Source organism: Bos javanicus, chromosome 6 (genome assembly GCF_032452875.1).
Source record: "Bos javanicus breed banteng chromosome 6, ARS-OSU_banteng_1.0, whole genome shotgun sequence".
NCBI classification, from domain to species: domain Eukaryota; kingdom Metazoa; phylum Chordata; class Mammalia; order Artiodactyla; family Bovidae; genus Bos; species Bos javanicus.
Genome location: NC_083873.1, coordinates 15,591,993 through 15,616,807, shown reverse-complemented (window position 1 = coordinate 15,616,807; position 24,815 = coordinate 15,591,993). Strand labels below are relative to the sequence as shown.

General features: G+C 42.9%; 1 protein-coding gene across 4 annotated transcripts in view; it reads right to left on the bottom strand.

The window, feature by feature from the left end:
• The window catches only part of ELOVL6 (ELOVL fatty acid elongase 6), a 134,618-nt gene extending 115,651 nt beyond the window's left edge, over positions 1–18,967 (bottom strand). The window contains exons 1-2 of one of the 4 annotated variants that reach the window (XM_061419397.1): positions 18,870–18,967; positions 18,081–18,201 (exon numbers count right to left, since the gene is read on the bottom strand). In XM_061419397.1, the coding sequence (XP_061275381.1) occupies positions 18,081–18,163 (83 nt within the window). In that variant the 5' untranslated portion in view covers positions 18,164–18,201; positions 18,870–18,967. Of the gene's footprint in view, positions 1–16,995; positions 17,877–18,080; positions 18,575–18,869 lie in introns of those variants that run through there. The other 3 variants (XM_061419396.1, XM_061419395.1, XM_061419398.1) reach the window with 3 other exon arrangements.
• Between the last annotated feature and the right edge of the window lie 5,848 nt (positions 18,968–24,815).

Here is a 24,815-nt window from a genome sequence, read left to right as displayed (position 1 = left end):
CAGTCCTGGGTGGTCATTGGAAGGACTGATGTTGAAGCTGAAATGCCAATACTTTGGCCACCTGATGTGAAGACCTGACTCATTTGAAAAGACCCTGATGCTGGGAAAGACCAAAGGTGGGAGGAGAAGGGGACGACAGAGGATGAGATGGCTGGATGGCATCACTGATTCAATGGACATGAGTTTGGGTAAACTCCAGGAGGTGGTGATGGACAGGGAGGCCTGGCGTGCTGCAGTCCATGGAGTTGAAAAGAGTCAGACATGACTGAGTGACTAAACTGAACTGAATTGAAATTCAGCAAACCATGGAGTGACAAATGGCAAAGGTGGATCTGGAACTCAGTGTGCCTGCATCCAGAGGATAGACTATATACTAGGCCACAAGAAAACCTTCAAAATAGTTTAAAAGGTTGAAATCATACAGGGTATATTCTCTACCACAAAGGAATGAAATTAGAATGAAATACCAGAAGGAGGTGTCAGATAGTCACACACTGCTTCTTTAATGACACATTCGGGGAAAAGAAAGTTGAGGCCATGGTTTTAAAAAGAGAAATGGAAAGTGTTCTAGTTTCATTCTTTTGCAAGTGGTTGACCAGTTTTCCCAGCACCACTTGTTAAAGAGATTGTCTTTAATCCATATGGATTAAAGACAATCTCTTTAACAAGTGGTGCTGGGAAAACTGGTCAACCACTTTCTAACACCATACACAAAAATAAACTCAAAATGGATTAAAGATCTAAACGTAAGACCAGAAACTATAAAACTCCTAGAGGAGAACACAGGCAAAACACTCTCTGACATACATCACAGCAGGATCCTCTATGACCCACCACCCAGAATATTGGAAATAAAAGCAAAAATAAACAAATGGGACCTAATTAAACTTAAAAGCTTCTGCACAACAAAGGAAGCTATAAGTAAGGTGAAAAGACAGCCTTCAGAATGGGAGAAAATAATAGCAAATGAAGCAACTGACAAACAACTAATCTCAAAAATATACAAGCAACTCCTACAGCTCAATTCCAGAAAAATAAATGACCCAATCAAAAAATGGGCCAAAGAACTAAATAGACATTTCTCCAAAGAAGACATACAGATGGCTAACAAACACATGAAAAGATGCTCAACATCACTCATTATCAGAGAAATGCAAATCAAAACCACTATGAGGTACCATTTCATGCCAGTCAGAATGGCTGTGATCCAAAAGTCTACAAATAATAAATGCTGGAGAGGGTGTGGAGAAAAGGGAACCCTCTTACACTGTTGGTGGGAATGCAAACTAGTACAGCCACTATGGAGAACAGTGTGGAGATTCCTTAAAAAACTGGGAATAGAACTAACTGCCTTATGATCCAGCAATCCCACTGCTGGACATACACACTGAGGAAACCAGAGTTGAAAGAGACACGTGTACCCCAATGTTCATCGCAGCACTGTTGATAATAGCCAGGACATGGAAGCAACCTAGATGTCCATCAGCAGATGAATGGATAAGAAAGCTGTGGTACATATACACAATGGAGTATTACTCAGCCATTAAAAAGAATGCATTTGAGTCAGTTCTAATGAGGTGGATGAAACTGGAGCCTATTATACAGAGTGAAGTAAGCCAGAAAGAAAAACACCAATACAGTATACTAACACATATATATGGAATTTAGAAAGATGGTAACAATAACCCTGTATACGAGACAGCAAAAGAGACACTGATGTATAGAACAGTCTTTTGGACTCTGTGGGAGAGGGAGAGGGTGGGATGATTTGGGAGCATGGCATTGAAACATGTATAATATCATATATGAAACAAGTTGCCAGTCCAGGTTCGATGCACAATACTGGATGCTTGGGGCTGGTGCACTGGGAAGACCCAGAGGGATGGTACGGGGAGGGCGGTGGGAGGAGGGTTCAGGATGGGGAACACATGTATACCAGTGGCAGATTCATTTTAATATATGGCAAAACCAATACAATATTGTAAAGTTAAAAAAGAAAATTAAATTAAATTAAAAAAACAATAAAAAGAGAAATGGAAAACTTCATTTATGGCATGGGTATTATAACCCAGGCTCTAGGTAAACACTTAAATAATTCCACTATCACAAGGCTGCCATAGACATGCCATGAGGATTTGTTGAAAGACAGAAAATAGGATGGAAGGCAGGCAGGTAGGCTGTTTCTGATGAAAGCAAAGATTTCCAAAAAGTAATACTGTGCGTGACCTTTCTCTGCATTTAATTTTTATAATGTTTATCCTAATCGTGGCAAATACATAAACTTGTGCAGCAGGTTTGGCCTTTTTTCTGCACAAAGAGAACTGACTTCCAACTAGTTGGACAAGCAATACAGATTGTTTGCTTGCTGTCTGCAAACAATGCTAAATTAAAGGCAACCCTTTCCAACAGCCTCTCAGTGAAAGTGGATGTGAAGTAAAAGTGTGATTAAAACAACAGGGAACCTGTTTTAGCTGAAACATATGATGTTGTCATTTCAAAGGTCAAAATATTTAAGTATTGGCACTTGCGTATAGCTCATCCTAAATATGATTTGGGCTTATGAAAGAAGAGGGCACTTTTACCATTATGTTCCTACCTCATTTACATGTGTTTTTCTTCCCCCTCCCACCACTCCCCTCGCCCCCCGCCACCATGCCTACTGAAGTTACTCCAAGTCCTAAGGCTGGTTTCCAAGTTGCCAATCTACGCGCATGTACCCAACCTCATTCCTCACAACAACCTCAAGTAAACCTCAGTCAGGCAGGGCTGAGTCTCCTTGCAGCTGCTACTGCTGCTGCTAAGTCGCTTCAGTCGTGTCTGACTCTGTGGGACCCCAGAGACGGCCGCCCACCAGGCTCCCCGTCCCTGGGATTCTCCAGGCAAGAACACTGGAGTGGGTTGCCATTTCCTTCTCCAATGCATGAAAGTGGAAAGTGAAAGTGAAGTCACTCAGTTGTGTCTGACTCCTAGCGACCCCATGGACTGCAGCCTACCAGGCTCCTCCGTCCATGGGATTTTCCAGGCAAGAGTACTGGAGTGGGGTGCCATTACCTTCTCCGCCTTGCAGCCGCTGCTGCTTATCTAATCCTTCACTTAATGTCACTGCAAGAAAGAGCAGGTGGGAATGAGTTCGGCTTGTCCAACTCACAAAGACAAGGAAGGGCCATGCTTTACCTGTTCTCCTCAACATGTGGGGCTGTAGTGGGTCGGGAGGCGCATGGGTTCCAGTCTTGGGAGATGGGCATGCTCAAGATTGAATCCCAAGTCAGTCACTCACTTGCTCTGGGGCAGAAGTGAGCCAATCATTTCTTTACGACTCACTTTCCTCAACTATAAAGGAACAGTTACAGTGCATTCCTGCCCAGACTATCAGGGGAATTTATGAAATAAGGTATGTAGAAGTTACCAGGTAACATCTGCTTCAAAAAACCAAACATTTACCCATGCATTCGAGAGAAGCCAAGATGGATTTCCGAGGACAATCAACCCTACACTGTCCACCTGCACCCTTTGGCCCACCAGGGCAGATGGAAGGGAGGGGTGGTCCTCTCTAAGCAAGGCGACCAACTAGGCTTTTCTACCTTCCTAACTGATTATCAACAAATGAGCTGCTTTTCAATATACCTGGCCACTTCCCCCGTCAGTGACACAGAGTCCCATTACTCCTAGGACAGCTTAGCAACACAGCCTGGCTCAGAGCCCAGCTTCCAGGATGATACCTCAGCATTATCCATTCCCCTGGGGACCGGATTCTAGCCTGCTAGTGAGATTAGGAAATGCCTTGGGCCACATGAATCTGGGCCTTGTGCTGGTGTGTTCTTTGATATCCTATCACTGACTTTCTTCAAACATTGCTCTAGTCTTGGTCTAGGACATTGCCTTCTCCTTACCTTATTGCCAAAATCATCTAAGTCTTTTGAGGAATAATTAGATACCTGGTTGCCGTCCTCTTCAGATATTAACTCTCTTAAATTCTGTGTTGGTACTTTTGGCCTGGCTAACAGAGAGCCCCTGAACACTGCCTCTTAATCTCGGCCCTCTGTACACAGTCATGGCTGGCATATCGGAGAACATGGGGTTGGTTTTCTCTTCTACCACCTTAAAAATAAATGCCCAGTTCTCCTTTTTGTCAATCTACCTACAATAAGAGCTCTCAAGTTTCCTGCCTCTTAATGGAGTCTTTCTAAAGTCCCACTATAGTGATTTTCTTTTCTATTTTCTATAATTTCTATATTCCAGCACTTGAGTATTTGCTCTGCTATATGACACCTACCTATATTTTGCATGGACATTTGCCTTCCTGAATGGATTGTAATTCAAATAGATAGAGATATTTACAGAGGATCTAACACTCATAGGACATTGCCTTCTTCTCTCTCTTCTTGCCCATCTCCTGCATGCCACGCACACTCTGATCTTTTAGTAATTACCAGCTGGTTTGACCCAAGAACAGATGGATCAGCCTGGATGCACACAGCTGCTGAAGAGCAAGACCTCTAGAAGTCTCTCCACTAGTAAAATATTAGGTGCATTGAGACAACTATTGGTTCCCTGGAGTAAAAACCTAACCCTGTTTTCAAAAGACAATCATAATTAGAATTTTGGTACATACACAGGTAAAACTGTAACAAACTAACTGTACTAATTATGTATATGTATGTGTGCAATGTGTGTGTTTTACAAATTGGCCAGACTGTTTTGTAGGCAGGTAATTTTTCCCTGTAATATTATATGATGTACATTTTCTACCAAGATACATTTCTCGGTAATGTAACTTTAATGGGTATATAAGTATCTATAAAATTTTTCTGGGTTTTTTTTTGGGGGGGTGGGTGTGCAGGTAGAGGACCCTTCTATCAGACTATTCTTGACTATAATTGATCTTAGTCAAGTACATACAAGAAGATCACTGATATTAATTTTTAATAATAATTACATATATATACATATACTTATTTTGTAGAGTTATTTTCTCAGCCATAGAAGAACAGAATGCCTACTTCAATGTTTAAGGCTAATTTAATAGTCTGCACAAAACTTTTTGAGGCCTATAGGTACTGACAAATATCAGTCCAATTAAGGAAGTTCTTTCTTGTATTTTTGGTATAAAATTCTAGATTTAGTGCTTGATTCCAATTGGAAAGTCCAGTAAGGGAATTTTTTTTTAAGATTAATGTTCAGTAGAAATTCTGCCTTTGTATCACTGTAAGACTACAACCCAGAATATGTGAACACAGAAGAGATTACCAAAAATAAATAAATGAAACTCTTCAAGAGTGAATAAGCATATTCTATAAGTATTTTTAGCTTAAGTGAGCATTATATTGCTGTAAATTATTGGAATAAGAGTCCCATCCAAAAGATACAACCATAATTATTACCAAAACTCCTATTTCATACAGTATACTTCCAGCGATCTGGACTTTCCTAAAGAAAATGAATGAAGCCCACTCTGTCACCCATCCCTATACTTTTAAAACACTGTCTTTGGAAATGGTTTCTGTGATTTTCCCAGTAAGTGCTGGGTTGCAGGCCAAAGTGGGAGACAGAGTGCAGCCCAGTGGGCAGACTCAGCCTACCAGGCTATGAACCCGTCTCTGAGGATGCCCAGCATCTGAACCCCTTTCTGTAGGAGTCTTTGCAAGTTACTCATGCTCTTTGTACCTGGGGTTCCTCAGTTGCAAAACAGGCCCCATCACAAAGTGCATTTTGTAAAGCGGAGGCTTAGTTGAGTCACTGTTCATAAAGTCCCTGTTAGACCTGGGATAGGCTCTCAATAACTGTTAGTTAACATTCTTGTTGGGCTTCCCAGATGGAACAGTGGTAAAGCGTCTGCCTGCCAATGCAAGAGACAAGAGTTTGATCCCTGGGTCGGGAAGATCTCCTGGAGAAGGAAATGGCAACCCACTCCAGTGTTCTTGCCTGGAAAATTCCATGGATAGAGGAGCCCGGTTGGCTACAATCCACGGAGCTGCAAAGAGTTGGACATGACTGAGCACACACACACACATAATACCCTTATTAAATGCCCAGAAGTCTTCAAATAAGCATTACTCACAAATTCTAGCGAACACAATTTAATCACTTTCCACAATCATAAATCCAATTGATAAGGATTAATTGTGTATGTTTGAGTGCATGTACAGGTGTGTTTTCAATTACCCATCCTTCTCTCCCCAGTTCTCTCTGGATTCTCCCTTAGAAAACCCCAAGTTTTCTTTTGTCCCTTAATAAAATTTGTCCTTTAATAAAATTTCAAATCTCGAGCTTTTAAAGGCATGCTTTGTGATACAAATTCGAAAAGACAAGTTCTCTGTATGTATGAAGAGACGCCTTCTCAGCATTCTGTGAAAAAGTATTTTCACTGCTAAGCATAGCTGAGTGCTGCCATTATAAATCAGGGTTATCCAGGACAGCACAAACACTTGAACTCTGGATGTTACCTCCTATAGCAGAATACAGTTGATCCTCATTATTGCAAGTTCACCTACTTATTAGAATTTATTTCTCACCCCCCACACAGTGCTTCCATGGTCATTCATGGTCATTCACAGAGTGGTGAGTAATCTGAGTTGCCCAATGCCTGAGCTTCAGGCTTAGGTCAAACAAGGTAATGCTCTGCCTTCTTATTTCAACTCTCATATTGGAAATAAGTGTCCATTTTTCAGTCTACTTAGTGTTACATGTTGGAGAAGGCAATGGCAACCCACTCCAGCACTCTTGCCTGGAAAATCCCATGGACGGAGGAGCCTGGTGGGCTGCAGTCCATGGGGTCACTAAGAGTGACTTCATTTTCACTTTTCACTTTCATGCATTGGATAAGGAAATGACAACCCACTCCAGTGTTCTTGCCTGGAGAATCCCAGGGACAGCAGAGCCTGGTGGGCTGCCATCTATGGGGTCGCACTGAGTTGCATACGACTGAAGCTACTTAGCAGCAGCAGCAGCAGTGTCACATGTTCTACACTTTTGTGCTTTTTTGTTGGTGATTTCCCTGTTAAAAATGGCCCCCAGGGCTGAAATGCCATCTAACTAATGTTCCTAAATACAAGGCTGTCCTGTTTTACAGAGAAATTCATGTGTTCGATCACATTCTTTCAGGCATGAGTTATGGTGCTGTTGGCTGTGAGTTCAGTGTTCATGAATCAACTATACATAAATAAGGTGTAAAATAAGGTGTCTTTAAACAGAAACACTGGATAGGAAATGGCAACCCACTCCAATATTCTTGCTTGGAAAATTCCATGGACAGAGAGGAGCCTGGTGGGCTACAGTCCATGGGGTCACAAAGAGTCAGACATGACTGAACAAGTGAGCATGCAAACAGAAACATATAAAACAAAGTTATGTGTTGACTGGTTGACAAAAATATGGCCAGAAGCTTGCAGGAACCTAACTCTGTATTTCTTCTAGGAACAGAATTTGCCAATTTAGTGTTTCCAGTGACGTTATAGAACATATCTAGTCAAGTAATGAGAATCAATTGCACCACCTATAAGGAAAATGGACAGAGGGAGACAGTACTAATCCATACAAAAACTTTGTGGAGTATAATCCGGACTTCATATCGGTTGGTTAGTGATTACCTTCTCTTTTGTAACCAAGGACTTTAAGTCTTGTTACAGTGAGACAGGGGTTTCGTTGGTGGCTCAGAAGATGAAGAATCTGCCCACGGTGAAAGAGGACCAGGGTTCGATCCCTGGGTTGGGAAGATCCCCTGGAGAAGGGAATGGCAACTCACTCCAGTGTTCTTGCCTGGAAAATTCCATGGACAGACAACCTGGTAGGCTACAGTCCATGGGGTGGCAAAGAGTTGGACACAACTGAGCGACTAACACGGTGAGACAATGAACCTATGTTGCCTGGAATATGGGGAGTTTTCATCTGAACTTTATGTTACCTAGTGCAGAGGAAGTACACGAAAACTAACGTTCACGGATCTCCCAGACCTGCTTTTCTTGAGATCCTAAGTACAAGAGGAAAAACAGCATTCCGAGCCATGCTGACTTTTCATATGTTCATGTGATACCTTCCTGTACCTTCCTGTGTCAGCCCTGTGCTGAGTCATCTGCAGGTCTGTGTAAGAAAGTAGAAAAAGCCCAACCTGCATAACCATAGTAGTGTGCTATTTCATCCACTGACCTCATCCGCTTATCACTGTATTCAAATAGCACCTCTGACCTGCTTCCCCGCCTCAACAACACAAATTGCTGGGTGTGACTTAGTCAAGCCTGAGAATGAACACCAACAGAGAAAGGTGAACTAGGGCCTGACAAGGCTCAGAAGCAGGCCATCACAGAAGCAGGTAGATGTAGTAAGGACGGTAAAAACCCAGATAGAACCTGAAACACTAATACCATTATTAAGCCACTGAACGACTACAAAGTTTTCCAATCGGAGCTACTCTTATATGAAATAAGTAAAAGTTTTATGTTTTAAGCCACAGTTATAATGCTGCTGCTGCTGCTGCTAAGTCGCTTCAGTCGTGTCTGGCTCTGTGCGACCCCATAGACAGCAGCCCACCAGGCTCCCCTGTCCCTGGGATTCTCCAGGTAAGAACACTGGAATGGGTTGCCATTTCCTTCTTCAATGTGTCAAAGTGAAAAGTGAAAGTGAAGATGCTCAGTCATGTCCGACTCTTAGCGACCCCATGGACTGCAGCCCACCAGGCTCCTCCATCCATGGGATTTTCCAGGCAAGAGTACTGGAGTGGGGTGCCATTGCCTTCTCCTAATTATAATGTTACTTGCAGTTAAAAGCATCTTAACACTATTCCTTGATTGGTGGTTTGTTCTACACAGCAAACTGATGTTATTACCCAAAGAAGACATAATCCATGAAGAAAATAATCTGAAATATACTGCATATTTATTCTACTGGTCTATTAACCAGTGTAGTCTTTGCTCTTTTGAAAACAGTGACACATGTCTCCTCAAGCTTTTCCAATGTCAGCTAGAACAAACACTACATTAAAGAAACACAATTATCCCACTTAACAATTTGGTGAAGAAGTATTTAAGAATAGGGAAAAATGTTCCAACCTTTATCAAGAAAAAAAAGTCAGGTTACAGAAAAATAGGGTATGAACTCTATGAAAATATTCTTGCTAAAAATATAAAGATGGATAAATGGAAAGAAAGATGTTTAAAAAGATTTACACCAAAATGTTTACCTAAAGGTAACTTTTACTCTATTTTTTCTTATGTTACCTAAATTTCTGACAATGTATAATTTCAAGTTACTTGCACCAGGCCTACCCACTGAATGAAGAAACTATAACTACAAAAGAAACTGAAGAAAAAAAAAAAAGCAGCAGCTACAACTTAATAGGAGTTTATTCCCTTACAAAGTGTTTGTGACAATACATAGCTCTATGAAGATGCATCCTAATACCTTTCTACATAAGATCTTAAGAGAAAAGTAAAGATTTTATGTATATCTCCTAATTCTAGGCCTCCAGACGCATATAATTTGATGAAAACCAACACATATACAAACTTCAGGAACTAGCGTGGAAATATTAAATCTTTAAACTCAGCTGAACTCATGAGAAAACAAGAGTATTATTTTCAGGTGAAAAAAAAGCAATTTAAGCCAACTACTGAAGACAATTGGCATGCTATTGATGGTCTGATCCAAGATCAATGAAAACACAGCTTATAGCAATACTTGGGTAAACTACCTATATTCCAAATATTCTACACTTTGCATATCAACAAGGCATTTGGAACTGTTATATTGTAACCACCTAAGGAAAATAGTTTAAATCTATTAGAGCACATCTAGACAAGACAGACTATAAATATAAAAGAGACTATGTATTCTACTCACTAAGAAAAGGTTTATCCCGAAAGGAGTATACAATTGCACCACTTTTCGTTAGAATCTATGTTCCAGTGAGTCCCTTGGACAGCAAGGAGATCAAACCAGTCAATCATAAAGGAAATCGACCCTAAATATTCACTGGAAGAACTGAGGCTGAAGCTGAAGCTCTAATACTTTGGCTACTTGATGCAAACAGCTGACTCATTGTAGAAGACTCTGATGCTGAGTAAGATTGAGAGCAGGAGGAGAAGGGGATGACAGAGGATGAGACGGCTGGATAACATCACCGACTCAATGGACATGAGTGTGAGCAAACTCCGGGAGACACTGTAGGACAGGGAAGCCTGGTGTGCTGCAGTCCATGGGGTTGCAAAGACTAAGACACAACTGAGCAACTGAACAAGAACAGCATTTCAATGTGCGAAGGTAGGATGAGCATAACTCACCAGCTTGAGTCCCTATACCCTGTCCCTTCAGCATTGCTGGGGAAAAAAGAGGCTCTGGATACCAAATGTTTTGTGGGGAAGAAACAGTCTCCCCAAAACTGAGCTTTTTGTTCCTTAGCCAAGAGATAATTCACAAAAACACAGTAGAGTCTTTCTTCTTTTTTTTCGTCCAGCTTATTCTGTGCAGATTTCCTTTGTGAGTGTGTTAGTCTCTCTATGTAATAATGCAAATTTAAAAAAGCAGCTCTCTGGTTTGCCTGAACTATCCACATAAATACCAATCCAAGCCTACATAGCAGCTGCAGGATGTTGACCATTTCTTATCTGCTAACGAGGGATAAGCATCAACATTGGCTCAATTAAAAAAGAATTCAATAATAAAGATTTCTTTGTAAAAGTACCACAATATTCATATCATATGGCATTCAAATGAAAGCCTATTTTCAAGATAAAGTATAAATAGATATCAAGTGTTTAAAATATGTGAAAATTTGTTTGAACATTTAAAAATTTATCCAAGTTTATAATGTGAAAATTTCTGTTTAAATGTTTTGCAAAGTCAAGGACAATTGTATAGCCCTCACCCTCTACCAGTTGGAACTCTAACTACATACTCAGAGACTGTGCCAATCAGAACACTGTATACCTGATAGGCTGTAATTTTGGTATTAGACTCATAAACATGTTGCTCTAGAATATGAAATGATGAACAATTTCTTATGCTTTATTTTAGAGTAGTTGTCAAATTAAAAAAAGATTTTTTTTCTACGATAGGAAAAAAGTTGCCTTAAAAAATTACCTGAAAAAGAATGAAGGTACTTTTTCTTCTAATGTTACAGAAGTCATAAATGTTTAGCAAATTAAATTTTAAAATTTACTTCAAGAAATATTATTTTTTGAGGAAAATTAACACTCTTTTAGAAAAATCACGTCTAATATACCTAACACATATTAAGTATGCAGTATTTTCCTTATAGTGATTATTTTCTTTTTTGGTCCTTTGGAATATTTCTAACCATATTTCTTGTTTTCTTGTTTCCAAAAAGAACACTTAAGTTGTCTGCAGTTTAAGTGCAGAACTTTTTCTAAATTTATAAAAGGTAAAACCAAAATCTCATCATTAATTCAATTACAGAAATTTTGTTACAACTATAATCCCATAGGATTTGGAGCCATTCTTCTCCACCCTCTTCTCCCTGCTCCAGTAACCCTTTGTATGCTGACTGAGACAATGCAAAGACTCTTATGGAAAAAGGAACACCAAGTCTTCCTAGACACAGCGAACTAAAAACAAAACATTACTTCTCATGTGCTCACATGGAAATCCCTTCTAACGAGGAAATACAGAAGAAGCAAGTGTTCAAAGCAATGCCCCAAAGTGATTAGACCTCTGCGAGGCAATCCTGTGAAAAATCTCTCAGCACTTAGTTCCCAACCATATCCCTGGTTCTTCCTACCGGACCAGACACACCAGATTCTCTGGCTCCACACAGGCTGGCCTCTGGACTAGACTGGTCCTTTATACCCCTTATAACCTTCACTGCAGACAGTAACTAAATCCTTCCAGCGCCTCTAAATCAGACTCTGTTTCCCAGGCAATGGGCAGTGCTGGAGTATTTGTTAATGATATATCCAATGTACGTGTGCGCAGTCTATTTCCAGATGCCACAAGGTCCCTGAGCCAATTATCCTATTGTTTTTTGCTCTCCAGAGGCAGGTTTATGTTTAATCTTTTATTGCTGTTAGATTAGATGACTCTTGTCCCTGGGGGTCCTTTGCCCTATTAGATACATTCCTGAAACCCAGACATAAAAGTTGTCATGTTCAAGTCAAACAAGTGTCTGTTATAACCTTCCCTTAAAGAGGCAGGACACGTTCCTACTTAAAAAAAAAAAAAATCAAACTGTATAATTTGGAATTGGAGAGAGAAATTTATTGTGACCTCAATCAACAGTATGGCTTACCTTTACTTTAATTTGATAAAGTATACATCTGAAATAAGAATGTGCATTTCTGTCCTCACAAAATGCTTTATGTTTGAAGGAAAGGTATGACCAACCTAGATAGCATTATTAAAAAGCAGAGACATTACTTTGCCAACAAAGGTCCGCCTAGTCAAGGCTATGGTTTTTCCAATGGTCATGTATGGATGTGAGAGTTGGATGGTGAAGAAAGCTAAGCGCCAAAGAATTGATGCTTTTGAACTATGGTGTTGGAGAAGACTCTTGAGAGTCCCTTGGACTGCAAGGAGATCCAACCAGTCCATCCTAAAGGAGATCAGTCCTGGGTGTTCACTGGAACGGCTGATGCTAAAGCTGAAACTCCAGTACTTTGGCCACCTGATGGGAAGAACTGACTCATTTGAAAAGACCCTGATGCTGGGAAAGATTGAGGGCAGGAGAAGGGGACAAGAGAGGATGAGATGGCTAGATGGCATCACCGACTCGATGTACATGAGTTTGGGTGAACTCCAGGAGTTGGTGATGGACAGGGAGGCCTGGTGTGCTGTAATTCATGGGGTCGCAAAGAGTTAGACAGGACTGAGTGACTGAACTGAACTGAACTGAACATTAAAAGAACCAAGGAGTCGTGTCTAGACCACAAAATTTAACTTCCAGTTTAACAAAAGGCCTATGTAAACATTTTATCACTATATTCATATTTATTACTAATGCGAATATAGAGACAGATAATCATAAATAATTTGCATGATTCCTGGAAACCCTAGAGAAGCCAGACTGCATGAATATACATCACATAAAAGTTCAGATTAAAGTTGAGACAATATTATTTGCTAGGATCACAACAGAGATTGCAATTTTTCTCTGTATACATTTTCTCAGTGTTCTCACTCTTAACCTAGTGCCTAAGAGGCCAACATCTCAAATGCTTTCTAAAGTTTATTGAATAAATGTTAAGTTCCTCACACTTAGGATTTTCAATTTTAAGGCTAATATGAACTGTGATTCTCCAAACTAAATGGCAAAAACACACTGGGTACAGTGTGGACACAGTAGTTTCCTAGACAGCTGACCACATTTGTATTGATTAAATGAGACACTGTGGCCTTTTCTGTCTTATGACCACAGACGGTACTGTTTTCCAGCCACTTTTCTTACAAAAACACACAAGTCACAAGGAGGATTTTAAAGATCAATGCAAAACAATTGTCACTCCAGGAAAAACAGCCTGCATTCCAAAGTGTGATAGACATTAGATGCTATATTTTGAGTAAAAATCTAACACAGGCTTATAACACTTTTATGTTTTTTCATATTGAAATTGTATGTTACCTTCCAAATCTCACATCTAAGAAAAAACAAAAAGATGTGCAATTTCTTTTTAACAGTGTTTAATTTTTTCCTTAGTAAAAACCAATCTGTAGATAGTTTCCTTAGCCAGACAGTATTTACTTCTAAAAATCCCCACACTATCTTATAGACCTCAAACACAGCATACAAAATACAAAACAATAAAATCTTTATAACCATTACCACGGGTGGAAAGAAGGTCAGAAAAATATACAAAGCAGTGAAAGGCTGGGTGTGAAGGATGTCATAGGGGAGCGGGGGAGGGTTTCGTGAGGTTCTAGGCAAACCCTGTGATGACGTCACCTCACAGACATAATGTTACAGCAGTCAGCACAGGCCTCCTGCTTTCTTATTGGTGAACACCGTGTCAGCCGACATCAGAAGATAATCATCATTGGTCAGACAATTACAACTGAAGCAACTAGCATCCACCACTGCTAGCTCAGACCTGGCAGGCTGCTGAAAGAGAAGGCAGAGCAGAGCCCAGCTGCCCTTCTCAGTCAGTGAATTTTATGTCACCTTACCAATCCCTAGGCGATTTTGCCCCCTTCCCAGCAGACCCCATAAATGAAGTCAGCTACTTGTGAAAATAACAGGTAAAGGCCAGACATCTCATAAAAGAACAAAACACCTCTATTTTCAATGCTGTAAAACCACAAGGACTTTTCAGTGTCAAATCAGAACTTAAAAATGCTGTTAAGCTAAAAACAGGTATTTTCCTCTATCTCATGCAATATCCTCTCATTTACCAGATAATATTACCCAGGATACTTTTTAACTGACATATAAAGATGCGGCTCAGGGTGATTCTCCAAGGCATATTTATTACTCTGCATTTTCCCATAGTTTTTCTAATGTATTATATGTGAAACTATTTGCTAGAAAAGTAAAATGGTCTATAGTATTTATCCCATGTCTAAAACAATGAATACAGGGTTAATCATTGTTTGAGCAGCAATAAACTTGATAAATTTGCTTCAGTTCAACTCTAGTTTATAAAAACACCACTCCAAAATAAGGGTCCCATTACATTAATATGTAATAAAGTAATGAATACAGATTATAGGATAAGTTTAATAAAGGCCTTCTTAAATCATATTCAAAGTGCAGACAGCACCCTGACAAAACAACACTCCTGACCTTCCTTGCAATTCTTCAAAACACAGTGAGTGCAGCTTAATCTTTGAGAGATAAGTTATAACTTAATTCTGTAAACTGAGTTTTATTTGAGGCTATGTCTAGGGAATTTTTAAGGACAACTGAAAATAATTTGTCAAAAAAATACAGTAGAAACTTCACAACATTGTTTTTCCTCCAGAAGCTATTTCAAGTCATCTGTAGTTAATGAGTCTGGCACATGCAAGACTTTGTGCTTCCTAAACTTTCCCTCTCCTCAAGAGCATGTGAGCCTTGGTTAACAAGGGAAATGAAAAGGAAAACCTTCATTTTCTAATACACCTAGTTCAAGACTTTTTGGCTGTTGACATTTTGGGAGAGGTCTATAAAATGGGCACCCAAGGATACTGGGAGAAACGCATACACTCTGGGATAAAAAAAGGAAGCAAGACAATTAGGGTCAAAGAGAGAAAAAGTCAGAAAGGGGAACTCCTAATATGTGACTATGGCATAGTATTCAAAACTCAAGGGAAGGCCAAGTCTGCTAAGGTTCAGGTAGCAGTGCTGGCAATAAAATAGACATCCATCATCACTTTAACTCACTAATTAAGACTTTTCCCAGGTATCTGCCCTGTACAATGCGTTCTTCAAGATGCATTCAAGAGTGGAATGAGAAACACGCCCTGAAGAGATGATGGTCTAGTAGGAGGCACAGTGTGTTAGTCACTCAGCCGTGTCCGACTCTCTGTGACCCCGTAGACTGCAGCCTGCCAGGCTCCTCTGGTCATGGAATTCTCCAGGCAAGAATACTGGAGTGGGTTGCCATTTCCTTCTCCTAGGAGGCACAGACATACATCTAAATACTTACGCATATGAATAAAAGCTAGGAAAGATACTGCCAGATGAAATGTACAGAAAAAGAGCTCAGAGTGGTAAGAGTCCAACAGGCAAAGATAAATTGGTGCATTTTTTCCCATTTTCAATCCCCAGAGGGTTATGCCCTGTTTGATTCGGGTGTATTGGTGTATTGGTCAATAGAGAAAGTGAAAGTGAAGTGGCTCAGTCGTGCCCGACTCTTCGGGACCCCATGGATAGTAGCCTGCACCAAGCTCCTCCGTCCATGGGATTTTCAAGGCAAGAGTACTGGAGTGGGTTGCCATTTCCCTCTCCAGGGAATCTTCCCAACCCAGGGATCGAACCCAGGTCTCTCACATTGTACACAGACGCTTTACGGTCTGAGCCACCAGGGAAGTCCAATAGAGAAAGAGGCGGGAAATAGTACCAGGAGGTGGTGGAAGCACAGAAAGTGGCCCCAGAGAAAAGGCAACAAGTGAGTAGGAGGAGTATCCACCGAGGAGGTGCAAGGAGAGGGGCTAGCCCACAGTGAGCTCGAGCATCCGGCCCGAGGGTAGGCCAGTTCCGGAGGGGCAGGTTCAACAAGGGTGCAGCAAGGTGAAGACTGGTCAGATATTAGGAAACACAGAGAGCGCAGGGCCGATGGGACGGGAAGATGGACTGAGCGGTGTGACAAGACACTAACAGTCGCAAAGAAGACCTTCGCCTTCTGCTGGTTCGCCGCGCGGCTCCCGGCGCCACCGCCCCCGCCCGGCCTTCAGCACCACCCCCTACGCAGGAGGAGGAAGTGCCTGGACAGAGGTCCCTTTAGTGGGGCCCGAGGGACGCTTGGCTTCCCTAAGCGCAGAGGCCTTAATTGTCTAAACTCCTACGGGATCGAGCCTCCCGGTGCACAACCATCTTCCGGACCCACCCTCCGCGCCTCCGCCCTCGGAGGCCCAGGAGGGGCCTCGGCCCAGAGCGCTGCCGCACTTCCCAGCCTTCCGAGCGAATTGCGTGTCCCTCCTGGCTTCCGGCTGTAGCCCTCCGGCCCCCGCGCCCGAGGAAGCCCCCAGCCACGCCGCAGCAAGTGTGAGCCCGCCAGGCCGCGCGCCGCGCCCGCCCCAACCGGCCCGACCCCGCCGGCGCGCATGGCGCACGGGGCGGGCCCAGCCTAAGACCACAAATGGCCAGCTGGTCCCCGGCGGGCCGGCCGCGAGGGAGAAGGCGGGAGCGGCGGCCGAACCTCCAGAGGAGAAGACGTTGAGCCCCCATTGCCGGGTTCCGGCGCAGAGCACCCACCCGCCCAGCCTCCAGGCGCGCTAGCGTCTCCGGTTTCCCATTGATGAGCTGGGGGAGGGAAGGCAGGTCGTGAGGGCGCTGGGGGCACGCGCTAGCGCACGCGGCAGGCGGAATCCCCCACCTTCCCAGAGGTCCCTCGGCCCGACCCTCTCCAACAGTACCTGGGAGGCTGCCAGCAGCTGCCTAGCTGGGGGTTGCCTTGGGCTTTCTTTTTACTGATCGTCAGACACGGGGTTAAGGGGGGGTGGTTAGAGAATGTCTGCCACAGCAGCTCCGTCTACAAGCTAGAAGCGAGATGAACATACACACCCTCCCCTGTTAAATATTGCAAGGTGACACGGGATCGCTTCCCACACAGGGATTTCCAGAAGGACTGGCGGAGGGAACACAGTTAACAAGAAAAGATGCTTTCCCGGGTTAGAAGTTGTGTGGGGAACACTCCCCACCCCCCAAGGACTCTGCGGACCCAGGGGTTTTTAATCTGTGTCTCAACTCCAATCAGCAGCTTCCCACTAAATTAGAATCGAGTGTGTCCAAAAGGCGTTTCCGTAAAACAAACTTAATAATGGCGTGGCTCCACTCGCTCGGATTCATTCATTTTTATTACTGTTTTCATTGTCCCCTCCTCCCCCACTCCCCGCCTCCGTCTCTTCATGAAACTGGAAAGGGATCTGCGTGGGGAAAAGGGGTCCAGGAAAGGAGGAATCTGGCTGGGGAGCAGCAAGGAGGAAGACAGTGAAGTAGAAGAGCTGCAAGGAGAAAGGAAGGGCAGACAGGAGGGATGGGGACAGGGCGAGGACCAGAGAGCAGAGGACGGCGGATGGGAAAGGGTTAAACAGAGCCGGAGACCAGGTCCTCCCTCCACTGCCTTTCACACTCTGTTTGCAGGAGGCCAAGCAAGAAAACCCAAATCTAGAGGGAAACCAGGAGTAGCTCAGGTAGGGTCTGTGGCGTCTCTCCCGCCTTCCCTGTCGCACTCTATGTACACATGTATGTTCTATGTTATATAATCTATGTTAAAGATGCATGTGTAGCCACGGTTCACCCAGGGGCACCCACAGACTCACGCGCTTCATGCAGCTCCAAGGTCTCCTGCACCGGGGAGACCCGGGAACTCAGCGATCCGCTCCCGCTACCCGCGATTCCTCGCCCCATTCACGCCCCAGAAAGGGAGTACCGACATTAAGGCACACCGGGAAAACGCGCGGGGCTCCTGGGGACAGTATCACACGAAAGCATCACCTACCAGTTTTCCTGCATCCACTGGATGGCTTCATTCTCGTTGAACTGCTTTTCGAATTCATATTCTTGTAAAGTCAACACTGACATGTTCACTGGGGCTGATCTTCGGAGTCGCTACGTGTTCTCTACACAAAATAAAATAATCTGTAAAGCGCTAGATTTCGAGTGCTCTCCAGTCTGTTTCCCCCACCCACCCCCCAAGGTCTTCCCCTCGCCGGTCGATCTCCGGCAACCGGTTTCCCCCAGCCTCTCTCAGCTACAGTCGGGGTTGAGCATTGCCTGTGCCTCCGCTCCCAGCTCCTCTCTCCGGGACTCTCCTCCTCCCGGCGTCCGCATCCACCGTAGGAGGAAATGAATGCCTTGCGGTCTTAGTGCCCGCACGTTTGTCCATCACCCTTTTTACTTGTCTGTGGGGAATCTCCTCCCCCTCGTGCGATTCGACAAATCTTAACCCTTTGCAAGAGACAGCTAGACCTCTCTAGCCCCGGGGGCAGTTTTGTTTATGCAAAGGTGACTAGGGGAGAGAAAGAAGGGCTAGGAGGGGGAGGAAGTAGCTTTGAGGTCATCTACAACGCGCTGTCCCGACCTCGTGGGCCGCCTCGCCTGGCCTTTGAATGAAGTTTCTGAAAACCAAGCGAAGCCCCAGGGCGAAAATAGCACGTAGGCTATAAGTAAATAATAAAACCTGCCCGCTTCCTCGCCAACAATTCCAGGCAAATTTGCGCTGAGATGCCACGTGAAACGAACGCATTTTCTGCCTCCTTGCCCCTGCCGCACCCTCCAGGTCACTCACCGCCGAGCTCTGGCTTTGACTCAAGGTAACTTGGGGCCCGGTCTGCGGAGCCCCCCAGTCACGTGCCCGCTGGGGATGCTGAGGGCGAAGGTGGCAGAAAGTCGAGAGTGACTAGAAGCCAGAAGAGGAGGGAGGTTAGGTGGAGGGTTTGGATATGGAAAAGGGTAGAGGTAGTGCAGCAGCAGAGAGATAGTGAACTGAAACGAAGGCGGTAAGGCAGTTAGCAGATTGGAGAACTGGACCAACTGGTCCAATGCAAAAACTATTTGCGTGCATAAGAAATTCGCTTTATTTATTTTACGGGTGTAGGTAGAAGAGAATCACCTTTGAGGAGAGGGCTAAATGTACCATTGACCCCTACTGACCTCCCAGTCTCACACCAATGTTTTAATATCAGTTTCCATATACACCGTCTTTCTTTTCTCAGAGGGAAAGTATTTTTTACCCTGTCCCTCCCTCCACTCATCCCCCACAAATTAAGAAAAGTGAAATGGGACATCCAGGCGTCTAATAATATACGCATGTAATTGTAAGCTTAAAATATAATAAGAATAACGAACCTATGCTTTAAAAATTAGGTGGACATTAGGACCAGGAAGAAAATTCTCTTACTCTGCACCTCCCCACCTCCAAGGCAGTCTAAAGATATTTTCATTTAAAGTCGAGTGCCTCAAACCACTGAAAACTGGAAACTGTGAGAAACATCTCTTTAAATAAGGAGGGTATAATAAAAAGTTAAGAGTGTTTTTTTTTTAATCCACCTGATCTGCCTCTTGCGAAATTTGTATGCAGGTCAGGAAGCAACAGTTACAACTGGACATGGAACAACAGACTGGTTCCAAATAGGAAAAGGAGTACGTCAAGGCTGTATATTGTTACCCTGCTTATTTAACTTCTATGCAGAGTACATCATGAGAAACGCTGGACTGGAAGAAACACAAGCTGAAATCAAGATTGCTGGGAGAAATATCAATAACGTCAGACAGGCAGATGACACCACCCTTATGGCAGAAAGTGAAGAGGAACTAAAAAGCCTCTTGATGAAAGTGAAAGAGGAGAGAAAAAGTTGGCTTAAAGCTCAACATTCAGAAAACGAAGATCATGGCATCCGGTCCCATCACTTCATGGGAAATAGATGGGGAAACAGGGGAAACAGTGTCAGACTTTATTTTTCTGGGCTCCAAAATCACTGCAGATGGTGACTGCAGCCATGAAATTAACAGATGCTTACTCCTTGGAAGGAAAGTTATGACCAACCTAGATAGCATATTCAAAAGCAGAGACATTACTTTGCCAACAAAGGTTCGTCTAGTCAAGGCTGTGGTTTTTCCTGTGGTCATGTATGGATATGAGAGTTGGACTGTGAAGAAGCCTGAGCGCCGAAGAATTGATGCTTTTGAACTGTGGTGTTGGAGAAGACTCTTGAGAGTCCCTTGGACTGCAAGGAGATCCAACCAGTCCATTCTGAAGGAGATCAGCCCTGGGATTTCTTTGGAAGGAATGATGCTAAAGCTGAAACTCCAGTACTTTGGCCACCTCATGTGAAGAGTTGACTCATTGGAAAAGACTCTGATGCTGGGAGGGATTGGGGGCAGGAGGAGAAGAGGACGACAGAGGATGAGATGGCTGCATGGCATCACTGACTCGATGGACATGAGTTTGAGTGAACTCTGGGAGTTGGTGATGGACAGGGAGGCCTGGCGTGCTGCGATTCATGGGATCGCAAAGAGTCGGACACGACTGAGCGACTGATCTGATCTGATCTGATAGAGAGAGAGAGAGAGAGAGATCAATTCCAGGTAGCGCTAGTGGTGAAGAACCCGGCTGCCAATGCAGGAGACACAGGAGACATGGGTTCAATCCCTGGGTTAGGGAGATCCCCTGGAGGAGGGCATGGCAACCCACTCCAGTATTCTTGGCTGGAGAATCCCACGGACAGAGGAGCCTGGTGGGCTACAGTCCATCGTGTGGCAAAGAGTTGGACACGACTGAACTGACTTTGCAGGCACGCACATACACACACACATATATGGCAAATTAATGTATAAGTTGATGCTCCCAAATATTCCATATACAAACTTTCCTCATCTCTCCATTTAAGGGTTGTTATTCTAGAGACTTCTGCAGCAAAAGTCTGAGTAAATCTGAAAGTACAGCTAGGCCAAAAGACTTAATAGTCTTAAGGTGGAAGGTGGGCGTGGCCTGATGAGATCAGGATTTTAGCACTGCACCTGGGCATATGAGTAACCAAAAAGTATTTGCAAAGTGAAGTGATTTAAGTAGATGAAAGAAGGGAGGCATGTTTTGGTTGGTCTTTCAGTCCTGTCCAACTCTATGCGACCCCACTGACTGAGCCCACCGGGCTCCTCTGTCCATGGGATTCTCCAGGCAAGAATACCGGAGTGGATTGCCATGCCCTCCTCCAGGGGATCTTCCCGACCCAGGGACTGAACCCAGTCTCCTGCATTGCAGGTGGACTCTTTACCATCTGAGCCACAAGGGAAGGCTCCTAAAGAAGCGAGGAAAGTGACAACGGAAACAAGGGTGAGAAAATCCAGCAAATATTTTGCTATATGTTACAAGGACAAGTCCTACTTTTGCCTTAAAAAATCCCATTTTTAAACTAACTGTTATTCTCACTAGGCATCGTGTCAATTTTAAACTAGTATGAGAAATTTTTATTGACTTAATATGTTGTCCGTTATTACCTGTTTATTTTCTGGAGATGAAGTTGGGGTTTTGTTAAAAGCAAATATCTGATTTGTTCTTAACAGTGTCTGAAGAAAAATTACAATAGGAGATAAGTCCCTATTTCTTGACCTTTAAAGTGGACAAGTACCAAAAAATGGTAAATTCTTGATAGTATTATGTGTTTTTAAGAGTATTCAAAACAGACACTATCAGTGGTAGTGAAAACTGGTAACTTTACCTGGAAAGCAATTTGGCAGCCTATTTAATCATTTTAAATACACTATCCTTTGACCATTTATTTACCAGATGTTACTTGAGCCTGTGCTCTGCTGAGCTCTTGGGAGTCAGGGGAAGAAGACAGACAGGTCTCCCGCCCTTTTGGAGCTCATATTCCAGAGAAACAAAATAATTTCGTATAAGGTGACATTCTAAGATTAAAATTAAGTAGCATCATCTGAAGAGATGATGGCTTCACTGAGAAGGTGACTATGAGTCTTATAAAAAATTAATACACAGAAATCTCAATTAAATAGAGCTGCGAGACCAAAAGGAGGAGCCCTCCTTGCCCTGCAACCACAGCAGAGCCCAACAGGAAGAAAGACTCCTCTTTTTTTCTGGCAACAACTGAATCAATGAAAAACCATGGTCTCTTTGTTTATTACACCCTACCCACCTCCTTTTCCCCTCTATAAGAGTGTTCTCCTTCCCTTCCTCTGTGGTGACTTGTGCATGGTTTACCAGTTACACACTCTCAATTGTAATTCTCTATTATTTCTGAATAAACTCATCCTTGCTGGAGTAATAATCACCAGTCTATTTGTTATAGGTCAGTAGTTGAAACCACAATGACAAAGAGTCACTAACTTTTGCAGAAGCAAGAGCAAGTACAAACACTCTAAGGTAAGGGATAAGTTTGTAGGTTGGTGTATTTCCAGGTCATAAGGAAGGAATGACTGATAGGTTGGAGAGGCAGGCATGGGCCAGATCTTAGCAGACTGGCAAATCAAGATGAGATAATTGGATTAGACGACTCCAGTATTCTTGCTTGAAAATTTTATGGACAGAGGAGCCTGGCAGGCTACAGTCGATGGGGTCACAAAGAGTTGGACATGACTGAGCACACACACACATTAACTGCAATGGGGTGAGGAGACATTAAAAGGATTTTAGATAGAGAATAGCATGATGATTCCTAGTAATTCCATTACTAGGAACTTACTCTGTGGATACACTCATAAACACATTTTAGATATATGTATAAGATATTGTTCAGCACTGTTTGTAATAAGAAAATTTTGGAAATAATCATGGGCTAACTAAATGATGGTTAATATTAATTAGATGATGGCAAACCCTTGCAATAGAATATTTTAAAGCCTTTTAAAAAGAAATGGTTCTGTTGGTTGCAATATTCAGAGAGCTTCCAGAAATATTTTTAAGGAAAATTAAAAAGCAAGGCACAGGGCATTTTGTATTGTGATATATTTAAGAAAAATATTTACAAATGTACACTTTTGTGGGGGTTGGAGGGAAGAGTTTGTTGATGATGTATATGTTTGGGGAAAGACTTGGGAGCAAACTAAAGAGATTTCCTAGTGTTTATTTTTTCACAGTATTTGAATTTTATGATGTATTTGTATTTCATTTAAAAAAAAAGTCAACAGTAGTTAGCTGAGTAGTGAAATAATGGATTGTTTTTCTATTAGAAATAAAATATTTTAAATGATGATTTTTCTACATTTATTTTACACTGCAAAACACATACTAAGACCTGGCTATTTGTGTTGATTATTTTTTTCCTGCAAGGGTGCTATAGAAGCTTAGGAGAAATGGAGAAGAATGTTAGGAAGGTGCCTAGCAACACCACTAGAAATTTTTATGAAAATATTTATTGTGTGTGTTTCTAACCCATAACCAGATAGGTAGTTAATATTGAATATAAATAATTGGGGCTTAAAAAATAACAGCTAATCGACATTTAGTAGTAAAATTCTCAAAATTAGTTCAGAGAGTAAGGCATACTTTGAAAGACATATTTATTTACAGAGATGAATGACAGCTAAGCAAAAGATCTGGAGTTTGGTCCTGACTCTATTCCAGACCTGGCTACTGGGGAAAGTACATTGATCCTTAATTTCATTTTCTATATGTAAAATAACCACTGGGCTACATGCTACCAGCTCAAAATTTCACTGGTTCAGAAATATGTTAAAATATACTCATTGTTTCTGGCCCCTTCTAACAGTAACCTACTTTTCTAGACCTCTGGTCCCTAGATGAATCTAGCCATGCTGACCCATTTCACATCCTCTGAACATCTTGAGTTGGGACTTCGTTTGTCCCATCATTCTCTCTGCTTGGATGCCTTCTTTCCAAAACCCCTTTGGATATTCACGAGCTACTCCCAGCTTAAGGCTTTACCTGTTCAAAAATAAGGTCTCTTGCTGTCTCACCTCCTAAACTCTTGTGCTTGTTACCACAGCTCTGAAGCCCTCAGCCACGTGGGAGGTGGTGGTGATTGATGGTTTTAGTCGCTAAGTTGTGTCCTACTTCTGCAACCCCATGGACTGTGGCCTGCCAGGCTCCTCCGTCCATGGGATTCTCCAGGCAAGAATACTGCTGCTGCTAAGTCACTTCAGTCATGTCCGACTCTGTGTGACCCCATTGATGGCAGCCCATGAGGCTCCCCCGTCCCTGGGATTCTCCAGGCAAGAACACTGGAGTGGGTTGCCATTTCCTTCTCCAATGTGTGAAAGTGAAAAGTGAAAGTGAAGTCGCTCAGTCATATCTGATTCTTAGCGACCCCATGGATTGCAGCCTATCAGGCTCCCCCATCCATGGGATTCTCCAGGCAAGAATACTGCAGTGGGTTGCTATTTCCTTCTCCAGGGTATCTTGCTGACCCAGGGATCCAACCCATGTCTCCTGCCTTGCAGGTGGATTCTTTAACACTGAGACACCAGGGAAGCCATTGTACCTTGTATCTTAAGGGCAGAGACAATGAGTTCTTAGTTTCATAGGGCTGCTGTAGCCAATGACTACACCCACATCACATCAGAGTTGTATAGCTCTGTTTCAACAGATCTAAAGATTTCTGAACTGAAAAACACACCTCAAGTAGGTGATTCCATTTTCCCTTGTCCTCTGATTCAGTTGACCCCTTGAGAGGGATTCAGATCATAATTTCTTCATGTACCTTCTTTGATGCCACCCAGCTGGCATTGGATCTGGCACAGGTGGAAATGGACTACACCT